Genomic DNA, 21809 nt, shown 5'->3' with positions numbered 1-21809 from the left:
CCACCAACAGAAAGGCTCCAGCGCGCTATCCCTGTTACAACCACCCTCATATGACGCAAGCAGGCCATCCCTAACCAAGGCTGCTTGGAAATCCTGGTAGCTGCTTCAGGGCCCTACCTGATGTGGGACAGGGTGTGGCGAGCGGCTGGGTGCGGAATGGAGGGAGGGCTGGCAAGCGCAGCAGTGTGGCATCTGTGCAGCCCTGCTCTTGCCCTATCCAGGCCCTGCTCCTGTGAGGCAGCAGTGCAGGGTGGTGGTGCTCTGTCCCTGCCTGCCCCCGCGTACCTCCTGGGACCTTTCAGAGTACCTGCAGGGTACTTTATAAAATCAGTTAAGCCAGGATGCAAGGCTTACGATGCAAGGCTTGTTCGACCAACCTTTTCTAGGACCACTGTCACAGTGCACATGGGTGCCCTGCACCTAAAAGCAGAAATGGCAGGAGAGACCCCTAGTGGTGAGAGGGGAGGCTCAACTGCCAGTCACCAGGGCAGCGCAGGTGCTGGTTGCCAGGGAAACCAAGGGGGTCAGCTGACATACCCCCCAGTTGACAACCTCTGTTCTAGACATTCAGTGATACAGAGCTTGTAGCTTCTGCCAGAGAGCAACCCGAATAGAGCTGCTAACTGCCTGTTGCTTCAGCATCAGTGCCTTTTCTGTCAGGGTAAGGTCCCTTAGCCTTTCTTCAACCAAGAAGTGTCCACAAGGCAGCAGAGGATGCAGACATGGGCCCAGACAGTCGTGCTTGCAAAAGAAAACAGTTACCAAATTCTAGTCTTAACCTAGGAACAAGACATACTTGGTAAAATGAAGCAATGTGATTGGGAGCCCATCAGGGAACAGTCTCTGAGCACTGGTAGCACTGGTACCAGGCCTCCTGGAGTGAAAAAGGGCATATAGGTGTCCTGAACACTGAGTGTTTTCCCAACAGTTATTGCAGACTGTAACTTAGCTCACTCAAACCTTTTCATCAGAAACAGTTTAGATGGACACTAACTGAGACGGTTTAGTAGAGATGACCCTGCCTTGAACAGGAGCTGGACTAAATGAGTTTCCTTCCAGCTCTGTGTACTTTCCTATGATCCCTGACACTTGATGCTAATTCCTTTATGATGTCTTGCAAAAAGATTAACAGAAATTCTGTCAAAGTTCAACAACAGTTAAAGCTGTGGATACAACTATCTGTACCTGCCATTTTCAAGAACAACTTGCAACTTAGAGAGAAAAACAATTAGATACAGTTCCTGTGGAAGCTGAGGAGAGTTGCAAATACATATCTGAGGTCAGAATTTTTCCCAAAATATAATCACGTAAATTTTAAGTATAATTTTTTTGCCTAAAATATTAAGTTGCTGATTTATCCAGAAATGATGTCAGAGGAGTCGTAAATCAGGTTTTTGGTCATTGGTGACAATGAAATAAAGGACTGTTCTTAAGAAGGACTGCCAACAATATGATCTCTTTTTAAGGACTTGAAGAATACAGAAGGAGGAAAAAGTAGACAAGGTTTGAGATCTTTTAAAAAATAAGAGTATGCATTTCATGCTCCATGAGACCGTAAGAAGGGACCTTTTAACAAACCAGTTTAACCATTTTTTCCTTCTGTTCAACTGCTAAATATAGATTTAGTGACACACAAAGGTGATGGTATCATCTGGATGCCGTTGTGCTGATGGCATGGCTGTGTGGCCATGATGGCAGCTGTTATTCCTCCCCGCCCCCACCCCCAGTCAATGCCTGGGGATGCTGCCCTGATTGCCCTGGCTTAGTTATGCTACTGGTCCATAGAACTACATCCCTTTCTCATAAACAGTGCTGGGGTGTAATAACTTCAATAACTTCCTTCTTTTCTTTTCCCCACTTAATCTTTGTTCAAACCTCAGCAAGGTATTCTGGGTTAATTTCTGGAAAAATGTTTATCAAAGAGAGGAGGCTTACATCTTGATTTAAATGTGTTAAAATCTACACTCAGCAGGGATCCTGGTTTTCCCTGATTAAAAAGAAATCCCCAATTTCTGGTTTTTAAAAAACCCTGAAAATCCACATTCTTCCATGATTAAAATAAAACACTCCTAATATGGAGAGAGAGAGTTATACACTAATACATAGATGTATCTGTGTGTGTGTGGAGAGGGAGGGAGGGAGGGAGAGGGAGAGAGAGAGGTTTCTTTTTGATCATGGAAAAATGTATTTTGGGTTCATTTTGATCATGGAAAAATGTGGATTTTGGGTTTGTGTTTTTTTTAACCCAACAATTGGGGATTATTTTTATCAGAGAAAACCAGGATCCCCGATAATCAATATCACAGCTAGGGAAATGAGTTTCAGCCCAATGTGTCTATAGCCTGGTTGTCTCTGCCCAAACTTTCTGACAAACTCTCACTATGATTTCTGCAATTGCCTAAAGAAGTGAATAGGAAACATCAAGTTCTGACTCCAGATTTGAAATGCTTTATTCCAGGGGTGGGCACAATGCAACCTGTGGGCCAGATGCGGCCCACCAGGCCATTCTATCTGGCCTGCAGGGCCCCTAAAAATTTAGAAAATTAATATTTATCTGCCCCTGGCTGCCTGTCATGCAGCCCTTGATGGCTTGCCCAAACTCAGTAAGTGGCCTTCCACCCAAAAATAATTGCCCAGCCCTGCTCTATTCTTACCCAAGTCCTTGCTCCCTGGTAATTTGGTACTTTTATATGCTCTTGAGCTGCAGCATCTTTTAATGCAACCCCTAAGGAGAGAAAAATCAGATAGTTTATTGGGGTAGAAGAAACTGTTCATCAGCCACCCTTCAGATAAGGGCTTCTACACCATGCCTGTCAATAGATAATTACTTATCAGCAGAAAATTCCAGGGTTTCTTTTACTTTTTTGTGTAAATTAACTCAGGACTAAAAATGGCTCCAAGATTTAATTAATGATAAACTGCCAGTACCACTGATATCTTCTCAAGCAGCTTCAGATGCAGCAGACATTACTGCATGGTTCTAATTAGAGCAACAAAACTTGAGAGATTTCATGACTACAGTTATCAGGCAACCCAAAGAATCTGAAACTACAGTACAGAACTTACCCTTTGAAAGTACTGAACTATTTAGTTCTCTGACAAACTTACAGCTAAAACCTATTTAATTTTTATGTGCCTAAATGGCACACATGCAGCTCATAACAGCAGTTTTTGGATTCTGTTTTGTTCTGGTGAAATAGAATCAATCTTTGCACATACCTGCTGGAAGCAACATAGCGTGGAGGGGGCCGGCTATGTTTTGGTCTAGTAATGTAGTGGTTAGGACTCTTCCCCAGGGAGCAAGAGGCCCAGGTTCTAGGACTTCCCCCTATACCCAGAGGTGTTTTGAACCTGAATATCTTGTCTCCTTGGAAGTACATTCTCACCATCAGGTCATGGGCATGTCTTTTCCACAGCTGCTTTTCTCTTAAAGCTAATCTGCTGTACCTTTGAACAGTTTGCCCCCCCATTTGGGAAAGAGGGTACAGCATGAGTCCAGCCACTTGCTGGTGTCCTTGGACCCATCTAACTTGGATGCCAGAACTTGGGATTACCTGCAGGCCAGGCAAAACTAGCTGAAGCAGCTTGCCTCTGTCTGCCAAATACTGGAACCCTGAGTGCAACATTTACTGGCTGAGAACCAATCTCTCCAGTCCCAGATGGTGAACCATCAGGATAATAGGTAGCACTGATGTGAGAAGGCATGCCAGCCTTGCAGCAAGATTACTGTGCTCCAGGCTTGTTTAATGGAGCCCTGCACAGCCCTCTTGTTATCTAAAAGGTACAGTGGGCACTGGGAGTCTTTCAAGAGGTTCTTTATCCCATGTCGTCTTTTATTCCTATCGCAACGTGGAATCTACTGCAGGGATCAGGTGAAGGAGGGTTATGATGAGGCTCGTCTAACGTGGCTGCACCACTGGTAGAGCAAGATAGCTCTGTCCTCCAGGACTGGGAGGCATTCAGTCAGTTTCATAGTTGGTTTCCATGACTGAACACATGCTGCCTCTAGCAGCAGTTTAATGATAGACAGCACATTTAATGGGGTGGGGGGGTGTTGCTGATATATAAACATAAGAAGAGGGACGCTTTTTCCCATGCAGAAAGATTTGCTTACCACAAATTTGCTGGTGTTTTTCTTTCTGGCCACACACTAACAAGGGATTGAGAATGGGTGGAGATAGAAAGGAGTGGAGAAAGATGGAGGATGGATGAGCTAACACAAAGAAGCCGTACTTATTGAGAAGTACTAAGACAAAGCAAAATAAAAAGAAAGGAAGAAGCTGAGATAAGAGGAGGAGTGCAAGATGAAGAGTCAAAATGGCTCTGCCCTGTGTCCCCCAGAGAACACTGTTGTCTGATTTACAGTCATAAAGGAGAGTGAAGCCATGTTCAACTTGATGTTAAGCTCATGAAAAATGATGAGAATCCCAAAAGGAAATTTCCTGGAAAAGTTGGTGCGCTAGATAACTTGCCTCCGTGAACTGCATGTTGCCTGTGGGCCTTATGTTTGATATGCCTGTTCTAGAGCATAGTGGTTGTTTGGCTTCATCCACATAGTTTCTGTGACAGCATTTGGTGCATTGGATGTGGTCTGTCAAAAGTTGTAATAGGCATGTATAGAATCTACAGATTCTGATGAAGTATTTTTTGTGGAGGGTGTTGATCTTGGTGGCAGAGCGCACAGGGATGTTGTATTCTAGCTTTGCATTTGTTGTTTTGATACAATTCAGTTTTGTTTGGTGGATGTGGGTTAATGCAGAGTTTTCTTCTTTTGACAAGTTTGGCAAGGCTGAGGGGGAGGGGGCGGTCTTTAAAGCCCAGAATGGAGATTCAGGGCAAACTTCTTTCATAATATGATCGTCTTTGAGTATAGTACCTAATAATGTAATAATCTTTCCTTAGAAGTTCTATTATGTAAAGATAGGGCACAACTAGGGATGTGTCATTAGTGAGGATTGTCTTTTTTTTTTTCAACAGATTTGTGCAGGGCATTTGGATGACTCAGTCAACAAGCATACTGTTTCCATGGTGGAATGTCCTTGTTGGTTCAAGCCAGACTTAGATTGGTGGGGTGGATGCTGTAGGTAGGCTCATCAAGCAGATGTAGTGGTATTGGTGTGCCTGGTTAAGTGTCCTTATCACTGGGCTACAGAGACATGTTTTCACATACCTACCTTAAGATAACAAAGATGCTTATGGTGCAGTGTACAGCTTTGAGTCGGGCACCTTAAGGTTCAGACTTATCACTGTGCTTATCATTTCCTATTGACTAGCTTTAGGCAGCTCCCTGCTCAAGATTTTGCTGCTCTGAATCTCATATTGAGGCTGGCTAATTCTTTCCATTGACTGTATTTGGAAACTGAGTACCTAACTCTCTTTGGTTCATCCTCCTCAGCAGAGCCCCTAAGGGAAGGAGGATAGTAAGGTGGCTTTTCAGATCCTTACATGGAGTTCTTTCCAGTGGTGAAGTACAGCATGAAGACATAATGGTACTTTTGCACAGATGTAGCAACTGGCTGATGAAGGCTGGTAGTATTGGCAGGGTGGAGATACTAGTGATTATATGAGACATGAGAGAGACGGTGGAGTGCCTTGACAATAAAGGGAAGTAGTTTGTTTAGGTCTGGAACAGTCTGCCATCAGAGGTGGTTCAAGCACCTACACTGAACACCTTCAAGAGCAAATTGGATGCTTATCTTGCTGGGATCCTATGACTCCAGCTGACTTCCTGCCCTTTGGACGGGGGGCTAGACTCGATGATCTTCCGAGGTCCCTTCCAGCCCTAATGTCTATGCAGTCTATGATGTAGCAGAAAAGTGAAAGTTGATGATGAGATGCAAAAAAGAGTTGGCATGGTCAAAGTGACCAGGTAGGGAAATTATCTTTATATATCAGGATTATGATTAGGTGTAGGTAGCACTCTTTTGAAGGCAAAACAAGATGGGGGTGTGCTAAGGAGACATAAGATTATGAGACCCAGAAGAGAAAAGTCCATGCCTAGATTTAGGTGTTTAAAAGTTATCCCCTTTGCTGGTAACCATTTTTAATTTCCCTCTGCATAAGATACAATATAAAAAAATAATTGAGCTAAATATGCTTGGGGGATTTTTTTCATTAGAAATGGGCCTAAATAGGTATTGGAACAGAAAGGGTCTTACAACCTTAACTCCTGGAGTTTTATCACTTTTCCTCTTCTTGATTTCACAGGACAAAGAAGTTATTGGAAAAATTGCACTGTTGCAAAACGGATTGGTAAAGGCACACATTCTAAAATAATCTATGAGCATTTTAGAAAATCTGCAGATTTACCTGGTTTCAGAACTGAGGAAAGCACTTTTTGCAGTGCAGGAAATTCAGAAAAAATGACTGCTAACTTCAAAGCTTCTTCCTCCCATGGAAATGCGCAGAACACGGATGGCTTTATAGGTGAAACTGATACACTAGTAGAACTTAAGTCAACTGGAAGGTGGGATTTATTACAGGTGCAAGAAAATGAGCTGAGTCTGCTGCCTGTAGCTGGGGTAGACACCAGTGGAAGAGCGAGGAGTGAGAACATGATGAATCTAAAAGGCACTGTTCCAGATAACAGTTGTATTACAGTTTGTTCTGCCCACACTAATAGTAGCTCAAGTACTGTAATCACTTCAAGACTCATTAAGGATCCAAGATTAATGAAAAGAGGAGGAAACCTAGGAAAACAAAACAATGATGCAGTTTTTCATGGGACCATAACCTCTGAGAATGGGATGGACTATCCTAATTCTGAAATGAAGATACCAGTCACTTTAAATAATCATTGCCCTTTCTCTGAAGAAGCTTTTCCCTCTAATAAACCCAAACAAGAACAAGTTAAACAGAGATATGTAGAGCAAGCATCATGGAAAGAGGCAGCTTCAGTAAAAGAAAGTAAATCAATACTGAATGGAGACAATGAATGTTCTGAGGAAGACAAACAGGCCAATAATATAACAAAGCACCATGAAGGAATGGGGGAGCTGTTTATCTTGCCAGACATTCCCATGCACCATGCTTTGAAAGTCTTTACTGAAGAAAAGCACAATGCAGCCAAAGAGAAATGTATCTGTGATAGTATAGACTTGAAAGCACACAAAAGTCAAGCAAAGGAACAGCTGAGAAAATATCCATCTTTTCCACCTGAGGATAAACAAGCTGAAACAACAAACATGCTTGATAGTTTGTTGGTGGAAGGCAAAGCAAATTCTTATTACATAGAACCAAGCTCTGATCTTTGTAAGCATAATATTAAATGTTTACCAGCTTACGATAGCAAGAAGAGCTTACTTTTTACTGAAGAGTCAAGCTCTAACAATCCTCTTTGTGATCCACAGTTCACCTCTGTGCTAGAGAAAAAGCCAGTTTCATCACTATTATCTTCTAAATTTACCTGCAACTCGCACACTGATTCCATTTCTCACAGTGCTGTGGATTTGAGTTGCTGCCTACATTTTGGATCTCAGAAAGGTGCTGATAAGGTACATGTGTTGTCATCAACAGGGTGTACTTCTTCTTTAATTTCTGAAGATTACAAAAATAACAATTCAGCTAACGTATGTGCAGGTTACCTCAAAAGAAAAGAAAAAGAAAGGGCAAACTTGGAACCACCTTATGCTTGGAGCCAGAGCAAAGTATCAGAAATGCAGAATAAAACTTGTACAGATGAAAAATATGATATTTCTAATCATATGGATAATGTTATTTTTCCCTCTAGGAAGCAGAATAAGAGGCAGTCTTTGACACAAGCAAACCATTCTAAACAGGATAAATGTGCCCCAGTAGACAAAAGTCAGAAATCTCAGGAATTGAAGCCTGTTACTTTAATAGCACATGAGGATAGCCAAAGACATACTCCTGAAAAATCCTTGTATGATGATAAAAGCATAAACAGAGGCATCCAATATCCTGAAAGTGTTAAATCTCATGATGGCGAGATAGACTATATTGGCAAAATGTGTATCCAGTTACAAGAAAATAACTGCTGTGCTTCTGAAATAGGAAACAGTGTAACAGATTCTTACTTAATAGCTGATGAAAATAATACTCTGAGGTTGGCAGGCAGAGAATGTAAAGTTAAAAGTGATGTTTTGGATGCGCAGGATCATTCTTTTGAAAATTGTGCTCATAGGCAAGTGTATCCTTCTAAGCATACTTTAAAAAAAGAATATACCCAAGGAGAAAAGGACAAATGTGACTGTGAAAAACTTGTTTCTGAGACAGTTCTGAGGGATCAAGTATTTGGTGAAGAAAACAGTCATCAAGCTAAGTTTCAAAAAAGTTTTATTTCTGAAAAAGGCAGTGATAATGTAAAGGCCCAAAAAGCAGTGCATTCAGCCACTGAAAGGACAGGCAAAAAATACACAAGTGAAAGCAAAGATGATTCTGCAAAAGAAGTGAAAGACAATTTTGCTATCAGAGAGAGAATAAATGGTACGCCATATTTGCCTTGTGTTAATGATGGAACACACAAAGCCTTGAAAAGCTTCAATAAAGAATGTTTATGTTTCCTAATATGTCCAAATGAGCCAGTATCAGGTGAATACTTTTGCAAGGATAGCAAAGAGAGTTCTACTTCTTCTGTAGTTGCAGTCTTAGAGCAAAATCAAACCTGGCTCTGCAGTCAGAAAATAGGGTCCAAGAGAAATGTTCATAATTTCAACCAAATGAGCACATGCCAGCTTAAAAAGGAATTGCATTGTGAAAAGAAAGGCAGACAGTGCACTGCAAAGCCACACCTTTCTTCTCTGCTCCTGACCATTGTGAAAGAAGCTGTTTCTGAAAAAGGGCAGGTATGTGCTAAAGATGAGTACTTTAACCATAATCCAGTCAGCACAGGAATCTGGATGGAAGTTTCTGATATTCTTCATAGTCTAAGTTTAGAAACATCAGCTGCTGATTTATATTTAATATTTGAGGAAGGATGTGTATTAACTGAAATGTATTTGGTACAAATGGACAATTTTTCTATGAAGGTGAAGGGAATGACATTAGGTAACAAAATAAATTCAGAAGACTACTCTACTACAGCAATGTTTTTTAGGCTTGCAGATCTGCCACAGGATTGTAGTTGGAACAATCAGAATGTCTCTGTATTAGACCCCGCCATATCAGTGTTTTCTGGGAATGTGGAAGACAAGGAAAATGGAAGTTGCCAACCTGAGAAAATATGCACCTTTGACAATGTGTATTTTAGAACATCTGATAGAAACACATCTTATTGTGAAGACAATATGCAGAAAATATTTAAACTTGTGATGGGGAAGAAGAGTGAGGACTTCTTTTTCCAGGACTTGGAATTTGAAGGTGAGATTGAAATTATATCAGAGGGACATGAGGCATCTCACTCAATACAACAAGATAAACACAATGAGGAATGTGTGTCTGTTGAGGTTGACACATTATATCAATATTTGAAAAACCGTATGGACTGGGAAAATTTGTTTGAAAACGCTAGTCAGAAAACATCAGAGGTTTTACAAAGTGTTTCCATGAAGGAAAGTGAAGGTTGTTCATCTGAGAGAAAATCTTGCAAAAAGAAAGATAAAACAGGATATTTCAGTAAGACAATGTGGCCTGACTTAAAAATTACAGTAACCAACACATTTACATCAAAGCTCAGGCCTCCACAGAGCTCTGTTGGAATGGAGAGAGACATGTGGAGACATCTAGTTGAACCTATAGGAGAAGGAAACAACATGGAATGGGCAGAAGAGCAAAGAATTGAAAAATATATGCAAGAACTGGATCTTATACAAATGGAAATCTGCTTGTCTCAATGTGTTCAACAGGCTGATAGTCACATGTCTGAAAAACAAAATAGTACAATACCCACGGAATCTCTTACTGTTTCTGATAAAATGAACAAAGATAATAGCTATCCTTGTGCAGAGCCAAAAGATAATCGCAATGAATCTAAGAGTAAAAAAACTTTGCAATCCCAAACTACTAAAAAACATCTACGTGGTACATCTCACACAAATCAAACAAAGCCTGAGAAAGTTTTAACACATTCACCTGTAAGCAGAAATTCAAAATGTTGTGGTAAAAAGAGACGGCATAACAGTCACTGCTCATCTGATAGGTATTTGTCATTATTTGAAGGACGAATTAAAACATTCGCACAGTCTGAAAAACATATAAAAAATGTTCTAAATACTCTTTGTAGTGAAGCATCCTTATGTAAAAGTAAACGTCTGTCCAAAAAAATTGATAGAGCTATGTTTCACTTGAGAAAAGCTCAAAGAAGAGTTCATAAATCATTAAAAATTGTAGCCAAAGTTGGAAAGAAGAGACAAAGGGGTCCATTACCAAAATCATATGAAATCATCTGTAACAACTTATGGGAGAGTTGTGATCTCGAAGGTAATAGCTTCATGACATCTGGCAAGTATTATTCTTCTGCTCGCTTTTCTCAGAAAAGAAAGTGTAACAAAAAAGCAAGTAAACATACTGTAGAGTTTATGGAACCAAAGGATAAAATGAGTAGAATGGTTTTAGAGGAAGACGGGGCTGATAGGTTTATCACAAGCTCTGAACCTGTTGTGTTGAATGATCGTATGAATCAGATACATCACTGCAAGTCTGACTTAACTGTGACACCTTCATTAATCACAAATCAGTTTTCAGCTACTATGAGCAAAGAATGCATTGCTTGTGAGGGTGACAGTGTGGTAGATATGAAAAGAGTAATAGAACTTCAAGCACTCTCTGAAAACACTATAGGTTTAGAAAAGACCAAGCTAAAAAATACAACACTAACAAATAAGAAACAGAAGTTTTATGTGAATGTTCTTTCTAAAATTCATGTTCAAGAAACTGCTGGAAAATGTGGCTGTGTAGTTAATGCTAAAGGCACAAGAGGGGGGCTTAGCCCTAAAACAAGTAGACTTACCAACAAGAATAATATAAAAACTATGAGCTCACCTTTCAAAAGGGGTGCTGCAGACAAAAGAGAAAAGGGAGCAGCTTGTAAAGCTGATGTAAAGGTGAATACAGTTGCGCATACTTCTCTGTTAAAAACATCTTTAGATACTGACAAATGTGATCTTTCCATGTCTGGCACTTGCAAGAATATGGAAGGTATTCTTTCTTCTGAAAAGGAGTTTAGGGAGCTACCCCCTGTCCCAGAAGAAAACATAAAACCGAGTATTGGGAATTTTTCTTCGGAGCCAGTGAGGCAAAAACTTGCAAGAGGAGGAAAACATAAGATGTGTGAGTCTCCAGTTGAGAAGAAAAAAGATGAAGAAAAGTCAAATAATTGTGACAATGAAAGCAAACATGGTCATGAAAACTATGAGCTTCTCAATGTTTTGATTTCACATCCTGATATTTGCTGTATTGGAGAAATATTGGATGAAGCTCAGTGTGCAGACCTCAAGAAGTTACGGCAGCTAATGCTTAGATGTACAAAACATTTAGAAACCTTAAAAAGATATTTTCAGATTTTACAAGAGGAAGATGTAAATAGTATTTTGATTACAGAGGAAAATGTGCTAGACACAATGAAAAATGAAAATATTAATGTTGTTATGCTAAAGCCTGAAGCTGTCGAGACCTACATTGAAGTGGTAATGATGCATGAAACAGTGCACTTCCTTAAAAATTCAATAGCAAGAAAGGTAGATGAACCAAGATTTCGAGGCTTATTGTGGTTTGATTTATCGCTGCTTCCTGAACTGGTCCGTTGCCAAGATAAAATGGCTTCTTTTTCATTTCTGAAAAATAATTCAACAGATAGTATTTGTAAAGCTATAGAATCGGCCATCTCTGAGCTGAAGAAAGAGCTAAATGTTATTTGTGATTATTCAGAAAGCAGAAATTGCTCTTATGCACTTCATCTTCTGACCAGAGAAGTTGCCGAACTTTCAGAAATAAGGAACTTGCTACAAAATTCTAAGCCTCCTATCTCCACATATGTTGACTGCATACCTTATACTATATCTGCAAACTATGGGATTACTGTGACTGAACTGGATTACAACTACAACCAGTTTTCTTTGTTGCTTGAACATTTAATGTTAACTGCCAGGAAAGATTTAGGAAAAATGGCTCATATTATGAAAATTATGAAGACCATTGAGCATATGAAGTTTGTATGTGCCAAAAAAGGTAAATCAGTCCTCTCTCTCTTGATGCATCAAATGCTGAATAATTGGAGAAAATCTTGCCAATTAAAAAGAAAGGGTGACATGAAGATACATCCAGCTGAAACTGAAAAATGGATCAGTGAATCTCAGGCTTCAAAGTGCCTCATCAAAGATGGCTCTCAGACCCAGAAAAAAAGACCTGCTTGTGAAGCCTCTTATAGAGGCACTCTTGAGTCCCTGGAAAGTTCTTCCCCTTCTAGCTGCAAAAAGAAAAAGGTAAGAACAACACTTCTTACTTCAAAATGCTTTTGTCTTCAGATGACAGCGATAGTTAACTCAATATATGTAACTAGACAAAAAAGGCGAGAGCTTCTTCAGACATTGCTTTGTAGGAAATGAAGGATTTCGAGGGTGAACTTAGACTAAAACTTTAGAGTTAGGAAAAAGACCCTCTTCCATGTTCTCCCCAGAGCTTGAATTGATCTGAAAGAGAAGCGACTGTTCTTTGTTTAACTGAAGAGATGACAGTTTGAAGAGATGACACTGTTTTCAGGCGGGAATAATACTGTTTTCTCCTCTTTGCTTCAGAAGCATCAGGAAAAAATTGATGTTTGATACTAGATAAATGAGAGTCGATTAAAAATTATTTGAGTTTTCTGCTGATGGAGTTCTGTATCAGCATCAAGCTACCAGTGGGAGAGTGAGGGACTTACCCAAAGCAGCAGTACAGAGTATGACACGAGGGGCAGAATTCTCTTTTCCTGCTAAGACATACAGGTGACATGCAATTGTTTAGGGCTCTAAGTCACTCAACATCATTCTCTTTCACCACTCTGAATGTCCAGATTTGCACATGTGCGGCTAAAGTTTTGCTCTATACAGGGAGGCTTGTCCCTACTGTGCATGCTCAGAAGCAAATCAGTGCTGTGCCAGAGGCACCCAAGTTCATTTATACTGTTGTGATTCAGCACTTATGGATGTTCAGAAGCATAGTGTAAAATCCTAGAATTACACCAGTCAACCAAAACTGCGACTAGCAACTATAAAATACTAGTGCAGGAGTACCTTTTTTGCCTAGCAGCCTAGTGGTCGGGGTAGGGGTAGGGGAACTATGAGGGACCCAGATTCTGGTTTCACTTCCCTCTAAGGGAATTTGAGCCTTGACTTTCCACATCACAGGGCAACAACCTACTCAACCAAGCATGGGCCAGGTGGGACTCAGAGTACCTTGCTGTTGAAGTTAGGTCTCTGGGTAGCCAATAGGGAAAGCAAGAATCAAAGTTGAAATAGGAATCAAAGCAAGGTGCTTCTATTCCCAGCAAAAAAATCAGCTTCCAAACTTAAGACATGCCCCCAGTTTTAGGGGGCTGTTTTTTGTGGGGGAAAAGATGTGTGTGGCATGTGAGTAAATACAGTATAATGATTCAAAATCTCACTGCCTCAAGGAATTCTGAGCAGCAGTTTTTCACAGTGTAGTGTCTCCACCAGCTGGGAGCTCTTGCCATGAATCAGTATTTCCTCTGGGTAGGATTCTATACAATGTGTCTCCAAAAATTACTTTCAAGAGCATGGAACTGTTTGTTACATGCCATGCATAATTGGGTGTCTGTTTCCAGATCGCATGTAAATATCTTATTTGTGGGCAAGTCAGTGTTGAAGGGCAACTTACTTTAGATACTTTACAAAGGCAGGTGTCTTACTTTGGGCCGTGTACCTGAAGATGAGACAAATCTCTCAGTAAAATGAAATATTATCATTTTTGAACTCATAGCTTGTGTCATGAACCTTTTGGCTAATTTTCATAGCACTACTCAGTGGCAAGTCTGAAAAGTCATACTAATTGGCATCTTAGGTGAAGCCATTGAGCCACTGAGATAGTGAATTCAGCCTTTCTCTGACAGTGAGTCACATGTGAGAAAGTTGAAGAAAACCTTGCAGTGAAGAGTTCTGGGATAAAACTGCCCACAGGACAAGTTTCCTCTCACTAGTTCATTCAGACAAAGATATGCTAGAAAATAGCTAATGACAATGCTGTGCACAACATAACTTGTATTACAAGTCTAAGAATTTCAAATATAATCTGTCCATTTTCTCCTAGGTTGGTGTTTCAGTGGCAGCAACCTCAAAAAACAGTGATGAAAATAAAATATGCAGCCATATGAGGTATACTAAGGGTTTAAAATTGTGAAATATTTGCTTAGGAAAGCTGAACTGATGATGGAATAGAGTGACATGTTTTCCCCTTAGTCATCCTGAAGCTTTAGATTTGCTTTTCATTGTTGTGGAGCTAATGTAGAGTTCATGAGCATCTTGCTTAGCTGTTCTCAAATGCATTGAATAGAGCACCTGTCCCAGAAATGCCCTTTTGTACTGCCTGATACCATGAGAGGCTGGAGAGGGAAAGCAATGAGTAATGTATCAGAGCTGATGGAACTCTTTTCAGCTACCACGGCCAAATCCTATTCCTTCTGTTAAAAACATAGGTGGATTTAGGTGTGTAACAGTGATTTCATACCACCCTGCTCAAGACCCTGAAAAACTGTTCATACAATAAAGGTGTGTAGGTCCTTCACCTTACTGCTTTTTTGAGACTCAGTCTTAAGGGCAAGATGACAATGTATTGCAAAAGTGGATGCATTAATGGATTTTCAGGGAGTTGAATAAAATCACTAAGTGCTTAAGTCCACTTAGCTACCTAATAAGTAGAATAGAAGAATAGGTATGGAGAATAACTATATCCCCTGGAGAACAGCTATGGAGGAAAGGGGCTATTGTGTCAAATGAGTTTATCAAGAGTTTTCGTAATATGACATCTTGTCATTGTTTAAAGATGTTTCTCTTGTGAATACTACTTGACTGTAGATGACACATAAATGTTAGTATGGCTTGGTGTGATACTGTGCACCTATGCAGTTTCTTTTATTCCCAACTCTTTAGTTGCTGACAGACATGAAAAACAAAACAAAATAGCACTTTACCACAAGAGGCATTGCATTAGTTGGACCTGGCTCCCCAGTATCTCTATAGATTGCTTACTTCAGTAGTGCTTTTTGGTGGTGCTTTGATTCAATCATCTGTTACATAAAACTGCCAAAAAGCACCACTGAAGCACACGGTCTATACAGGTGTTGGATGAGCCAGGTCAAACTAATACAGTGTCTCTGTAGCAAAGGTTCATGGTTCTGTTCCTTGAATCTCTATAATGTTTTTTAACAACTACTTCCTATCCTTGTGGTGGTAGGACATTGACAAGTGCCCTCATCCCTTTGCTTTATCTGTGACAGGTTAAAGTGTTTTTGATGTTTCACACATTGTGCCTAGTAGTTATTTGTGAAGTTTGGATGAATAGGTTAGACAAACACTTGTCTATGACGGTTTAGACAAGGATGAAGTTGCCCTGAGCAGGCAGTTGGACTAGATGGCCTCCAGAGGTCACCCCTACTTTTCTATGATTCCGTGTTTATGTTGAAGTACAGCTGGCACTTGCAGCAAATACTGGAGGTTATTTGTGATGGTCTTAGTTCATGCAGGTGTTCATTCCATGGTCTTGGCCCAACACTTAAGAAAACGCTCTCTCCTCTTAATCTGTGGTCATGAAAACTGTAACTTCTCACCAAACTTTTCATTCAAAGTTTAAATTTGTTAAAGTATAATTGTTACTAAACAGACCAGGACTGGTCTGAGGCAGTCCTCCTTTCCCCTTCCCCCAGATCTTCTGGCTCCAGCAATCGAATGCGTAGGAGCAACAGCTGACACTCGTTGCAAATAAGGGGAGTTGTCACATCATTTTTTTGCCACAGACACTTCTGTCAAATAGGTAAAAAAATCTTTTGTTCTTGGTGGCAAAAAATGCTGCCTGCAGCAGCAAACTCCACTGTGGCCCTACAGAACTACATTTCCCATTGTGTCCTGCACTGACTGACACATATTCCTGTGCTGCTGCTGGTTGCTGCCAGGCTGGAGTCTCCAAGGGCAGAGAGAACAGTTGGGATGGTGAGGTGCCCTTCTTTCCATTCTGGCACCCCCTTGCTACCCCCTTTCCCCCCTTAAGCAGCACCCGGGGCTCATGCCTCTTTCATCCACCCAACTTTATGTACTGCTATTAAAAATTCAGGAAACAGAAACCAGACATCTAACTGTATGAATAGTTATCATAGAGTTGTTTCATACATGGAAATGGGAAATTAATGCAGGATCTTAGACATTGTAATATGGTAGTGGTTGACCAGCGTTATTAACTATTGTGATTTAATTGTGACTCTTGGGATAATTCATGCTTTTCCTTCTTAAAATCATTTATTTACTTCCGAATCTCAACTTTCTTCTTCATTTTTTAAGTAAACTGAAAGAATTCAGGATTGCAGAGAAAAGCTTCAGCACATGACTCCTTAAAGGCTTAAAAACCAGAAGGCAAATAAAAGAACTCAATGTATTTGCAAACATTCTTGTAATTTTTTGAAGTCAACACGTGACTTCAGCATTTGGGGCAGGTGAAGCTAATACCAACTTCGTAATGATAACCACTGTTTGTTTTTTATTCTGAAAGACTCATGTATTCCATATTTTGTTAAACTCTTTCTCTAAACAAAAAAAAAAAGCGATATTGAGATGGAATGAAGGTTCTGAATACACACTGGTGATTCATGGTAAACTATGGCATGGCAGTGTTGCAGTTATCCTCAAACAATGCTATACATCCAAGAAATTCAGAGTTAAGATTAGTTTTAAAAGAAATAAAATATATAATTTTTATTATATATAATAATATATTATATTGGAGGGATGTGGGCAGTAGGGTTCCGCAGGGCTCGGTCCTTGGGCCCACACTGTTCAACATCTTCATCAGTGACTTGGACGAGGGGGTAAAAAGCACCCTGTTCAAATTTGCTGATGACACTAAAATGTGGGAGGATGTGGGCACACTAGAAGGGAGGAATAGGCTGCAATCTGACCTAGACAGGTTACAGGGGTGGGTGGATAAGAATCAGACGGGATTCAACACAGACAAGTGCAAGGTGATGCACCTGGGGAGGAACAACTGGCACCATACCTATAGGCTGGGGAACTCCCTTCTCGTCAGTACAGAGGCAGAAAAGGATCTTGGAGTCATCATTGACTCCAAGATGAACATGGGCTGGCAGTGTGGGGATGCAGTCAGGAAGGCCAACCGCACCTTGTCATACATCCACAGATGCATCTCAAGCAGGTCCAGGGAGGTGATCCTCCCCCTCTATGCGGCACTGGTCAGGCCGCAGCTGGAGTATTGCATCCAGTTCTGGGCGCCATACTTCAAGAGGGATGTGGACAACATGGAGAGGGTCCAGAGGAGGGCCACTCACATGATCAGGGGCAGCAGGGAGGGCCTTATGAGGAGAGGCTATGAGACCTGAACTTGTTCAGCCTCCACAAGAGAAGGCTGAGGGGGGATCTAGTGGCCTGTTACAAACTAGTTGGGGGGGATCAGCAGGCACTGGGGAAGTCCCTGTTCCCCCTAGCACTGCCAGGAGTGACCAGGAATAATGGTCACAAGCTGGCAGAGGGTAGGTTTAGGTTAGATATCAGGAGGCACTACTTCACAGTCAGGGCGGCTAGGATCTGGAACCAACTTCCAAGAGAAGTGGTGCTGGCTCCTACCCTGGGGGTCTTTAAGAGGAGGCTAGATGTACACCTTGCTGGGGTCATTTGACCCCAGTACTCTTTCCTGCTATGGCAGGGGGTCGGACTAGATGATATACTCAGGTCCCTTCTGACCCTAGAAACTATAAACTATGAAACTATAAGATACAGAAATGCACTTTTAGGACACTGGCATACAGTTTGCCCTGCAATGGCTCCATGAAATAACCACATGATTATGTTTAAAGAATTTGAATTTTTGTGCTCTCCAGTTACCCTACAATATTTCTTTAAGACACGTTAGAGATTCTGTTTTTTTTCCTTTTTAGTCACTAAAGAGCAGGGGGAAGGCTGTTCACATACATTAAACAGGTTTTTTTTCCCCCATACCTTAACCAGTCTGGATATCTTTTAGGATTAATCTTAATTTAGACTAGACCAGTAGTTTTGAACCTGTGGTCCGTGGATCCCTTGGGGGGTCCACAGACTGTCTAAGGGGTCCATGAAAGATGACTGTGACCAATCAGAAACATGTGAGTACTCACACTTACCATTCAGAGAGATCCACACTTCCATTCAAAATTGCCAAAGGGATCTACACCTCCATTTGAAATGTTTTAGGGGCCTGTAAATGAAAAAAAGGTTGAAAACCATTGGACTAGACCATCTCTTGAGGTCTCTTCCAGCCTTATTTCTCTATGATCTATTTTATATGAAGATTTTCTGGGATTAGAATGCTGTGTTTTAGGATAATTGCCATAATTACAACTGCTGTAATTTAGGAGGATACATTGTATTCTTCATATATGTGAAACAGCAATCTAGTCTCTCTGCTTTAATTGCAAAGCTCAGTTCAGCTTTAATTTTGGAAACGTAAGTGGTGATTCCACAATAAGCATGTGAGAAGGAATTTTGCATGTTATACTGACAGCTGAGCCAAAGGAAGAGCTTGGTAATTTGATCCTAGTAATATTTCTTCTGAGTTTGAACGCTCTAGTTTCTACCAGTCGCCCATGATATATAAAGAGAACATGAGCCCTGATAGTCCACTCCCATTCTCCTTATCTATACACTAAACCCCAAATTGTTTCTGTTATGCTTATTTTCCACTGGTTTAATTCATAATTTATTTAATTTAACGTGAAAACATTAGAACAAAATTCCAGCAATAATAATAAAATAATAAGTAATAACAAAAAACCTTTAACAGATCATAAAAAAAAAAAATCAATCACTAGTCAGTATCTTTCAAAATGCTGATCTTCCCAGCAGGAAAAATATGGGCTGTGCTGTATAAAAAGGTATTTTCTCTGACTAGTACAGTGCAGTTGGCAAGTTGGCACAGCTTTGCTTAATTATATAATACATAAAGACATATACATGTGATATATGTGTGCACAAAACACCTACACACACCCCCACATTAGAAAGAGAGAACCCATCAGGGATTGAGAGGGATATTTGGATAGTAAAACAGGGAGATTTTAATTTGTCTATTTTGCTCTACTGAGATGACTAAGAAAGAATTTCCATGTATTAATTTAACATTGATTTGTGGGTCAACTTAAGAAGGAGTATGATTATTACATCAGTGGTATGGTATACTGAAAGCATGTACTGGGTATCTTATGGATAGCTGGCTGCAGTTTATGCCTTTCTTTACATTTTGGCTGTGCCAGACATAGAATATCATCCTTTACTTTCTGGAGACACTGTTGCTATAACCCATAGATGCAGTTTCATTTTGAATTCCATTTTGAAGTACTTAAATTTACTTCATATGTAAAAACAGTGTATCCTCCCCAAACATATAGCAACGGTTCTTTATAGCAATGACTCACTATAAACATTCTGAGTGATTCTTCTGGTTGGTGTGAGTTATAACTAGTTTAAAATGGACCCTTTAAAATTAGCTTCTGTCTCAGTTTTTTTTCTTTGTCCCCACAGATCTTCAAAACAGAATAACACAATCTATTCAAACTTTCAGTATAATTAAAACTATCCTGCTCATAGTCTATATTTGTAAGAATTAGGTTGTAATTAAGGCAAGTCATGACTAATGTTGTATTCATTGTTACAGTTCTATAGGCCCCTGACAGGGTCACATCAGCAACTCAGCTGGTTCTTAAAGTAGGCAGTTGTAACATTCTAATATTATAAAAGCCTAAGTCTGTCTGTCTATCCATAACACTTTATTTGCTCTCTGATTGGCTATTTCCATCAGCCAATCAGAGTGCTCCAAGCATGGGGGAGCGGCGCTATGATTCCCAAGCCACACTGAGGACCAGACAGGGGCTGGGGGAGCCAAGCCCAGCAACACTGGCTTCGGCTCCCCCACCCTGCTTCCTGCAAGAGGCAGAACAGCAGCAGCATGGGGCGTTAGGTGGTAGCACTCCATCCCAGCCCCTTCCCCCACCCCACCCTGTCATTCTTGATGTGTAGTTGGCTAGTAAGACATAACAACAGCCAAACTCCACTCTTCTGGGGTAATTTTATTTTTCATGCAACAATTTTATAGGTTGTAATGTAGTGGGAGGGAGACTGGACATTTGTCCTGCATTCTTGATGGAATGGAATGGGAGCCCAGAGAATGGTTCCACTTGTCAACAGTAAGAAGAGAGTTTGTCCCTGGCTCCCTTGGACACAATGGGGTGTGTGATATAGAGCAGCGGTGCTCAGCTTTTTTCCCTGGTAGGCCAGAAGGGCAGTGCCCCATTTGTCTGTGAGCCAAATCCTGCCAGTGGTCCTGATCTGACACTAGAGCCAGCACAGCGGGCACTATCCAACTATGTGGAGGCAGGAGAGCAGCCCAGCTGCAACCCAGCTTCTTGGGGGAAAGAGGTTGTGGCTTGGCCTCTGGTGGGGAGGAAGGGGCATGACTTGGCTCCAAACCAGCCCTGTGCGGGGAGGGAGTGGGTGTAGCAGGGAAAGGGGACATGGCTTGGCCCCATCGGGGAAGGGGCATGGCCTGGCCAAAGCCTGGCCTGCAGAGATGAGTGGGAAAGTGGACGTGGCCTGGCCCTGATCCTGATCCAGATGCAGGGGAGGGGGTATGGCCTGGCTGCATCCAATAGAATGGGGCTTGGGGTTTGGGAACTAGGCATGGGAGAGGGTGACCATATTAATGGCCACCATTCCCCTGTCACCTAATTTCTTGCCCTATGGGGAGCCTTGCCGTCCAGATGCAATGCCTCTGCAGCCATGTTTGGCCCATGGTCTGGAGGTTGAGCACATTTAGAGCATGGTTTTGTTTTATATTGCTCAGGTTGAATATTTCTGCCCCACATGGGACAGACGCATTTAATATGTAGGAAATTCTGGAAAAATATTCATGTTGAAAAAATCATGTAATAATGAGTAATGTGTGTCTGAACCATTTGAAATAACATACCTTGAGATTACATTCCAATATTATACAAGCACATGGAGTAATGGTTAGTAATCCACATATATTTAGATGATAAAATGCAAAGATATATTTCTATGCATTCCACTTGTAAACAGTTATTTTGCTACAGGTATGTGGTAGTTATGTATATTTTGTGTTACTAACTTAAGAAAAAGAAAACATGGTTGTAAAAAGTATGTAATTATGTTTTTCTTTTTTTAGAGAAAATGGAAAAGCTAATTGCCAAAATGGGAAAGGTATCTCATTGGATAATGTGAATAAAAACAAGATGCATCTTAAAAAGGTTGTGCAAAGCCAATTGCCCAACTCACCTTTATACTTAAAAGATTTGAAAGCTGCTTATTGTTCTTCACGTGTTCAATCTACCCCAGATGCTTCAAAAAGCTCTTTTGTTCATTCAGAAGGATTAGCCAGTCAGCAGAACTCAGGAGGCCAAAAGAGCATGATCAGAAGCAACAGTAATCTTAACAAAAGTGTAAGAATACATCAGCAGTGTGAAGATGGTTGTTTACCTTTAGAAAAAGATCTACTGCATCGGAAATCTCTTGAGAATTCTCCACGTTCAGTACAAAAATCTTTTACCCCAATACCAAAACTCCTTACTAATTCTTTTACTGTATCTGCTGAACAAAATGAACAGAATGCCCAACAGTCAGATACTAAAGGAAATACATTCAAGTCTA

The 21809-nt window shown here is 40.7% G+C and overlaps 1 protein-coding gene across 1 annotated transcript in view; it reads left to right on the top strand.

Moving 5' to 3' along the window:
• Positions 1-21527, top strand: part of TEX15 (testis expressed 15, meiosis and synapsis associated) — a 68774-nt gene extending 47247 nt beyond the window's left edge. The window contains exon 7 of the mRNA XM_090031988.1: positions 21328-21527. Coding sequence (XP_089888114.1) covers positions 21328-21383 — 56 coding nt within the window. The 3' untranslated portion in view covers positions 21384-21527. The remainder of the gene's footprint in view (positions 1-21327) is intronic.
• Positions 21528-21809: the final 282 nt, after the last annotated feature.

Source organism: Crocodylus siamensis, chromosome 2 (genome assembly GCF_052110815.1).
Source record: "Crocodylus siamensis isolate JL-2025a chromosome 2, ASM5211081v1, whole genome shotgun sequence".
Taxonomy (NCBI): Eukaryota; Metazoa; Chordata; order Crocodylia; family Crocodylidae; genus Crocodylus; species Crocodylus siamensis.
The sequence above is the reverse complement of the archived record's forward strand: the minus strand, read 5'-3'. Positions and strand labels throughout refer to the sequence as shown.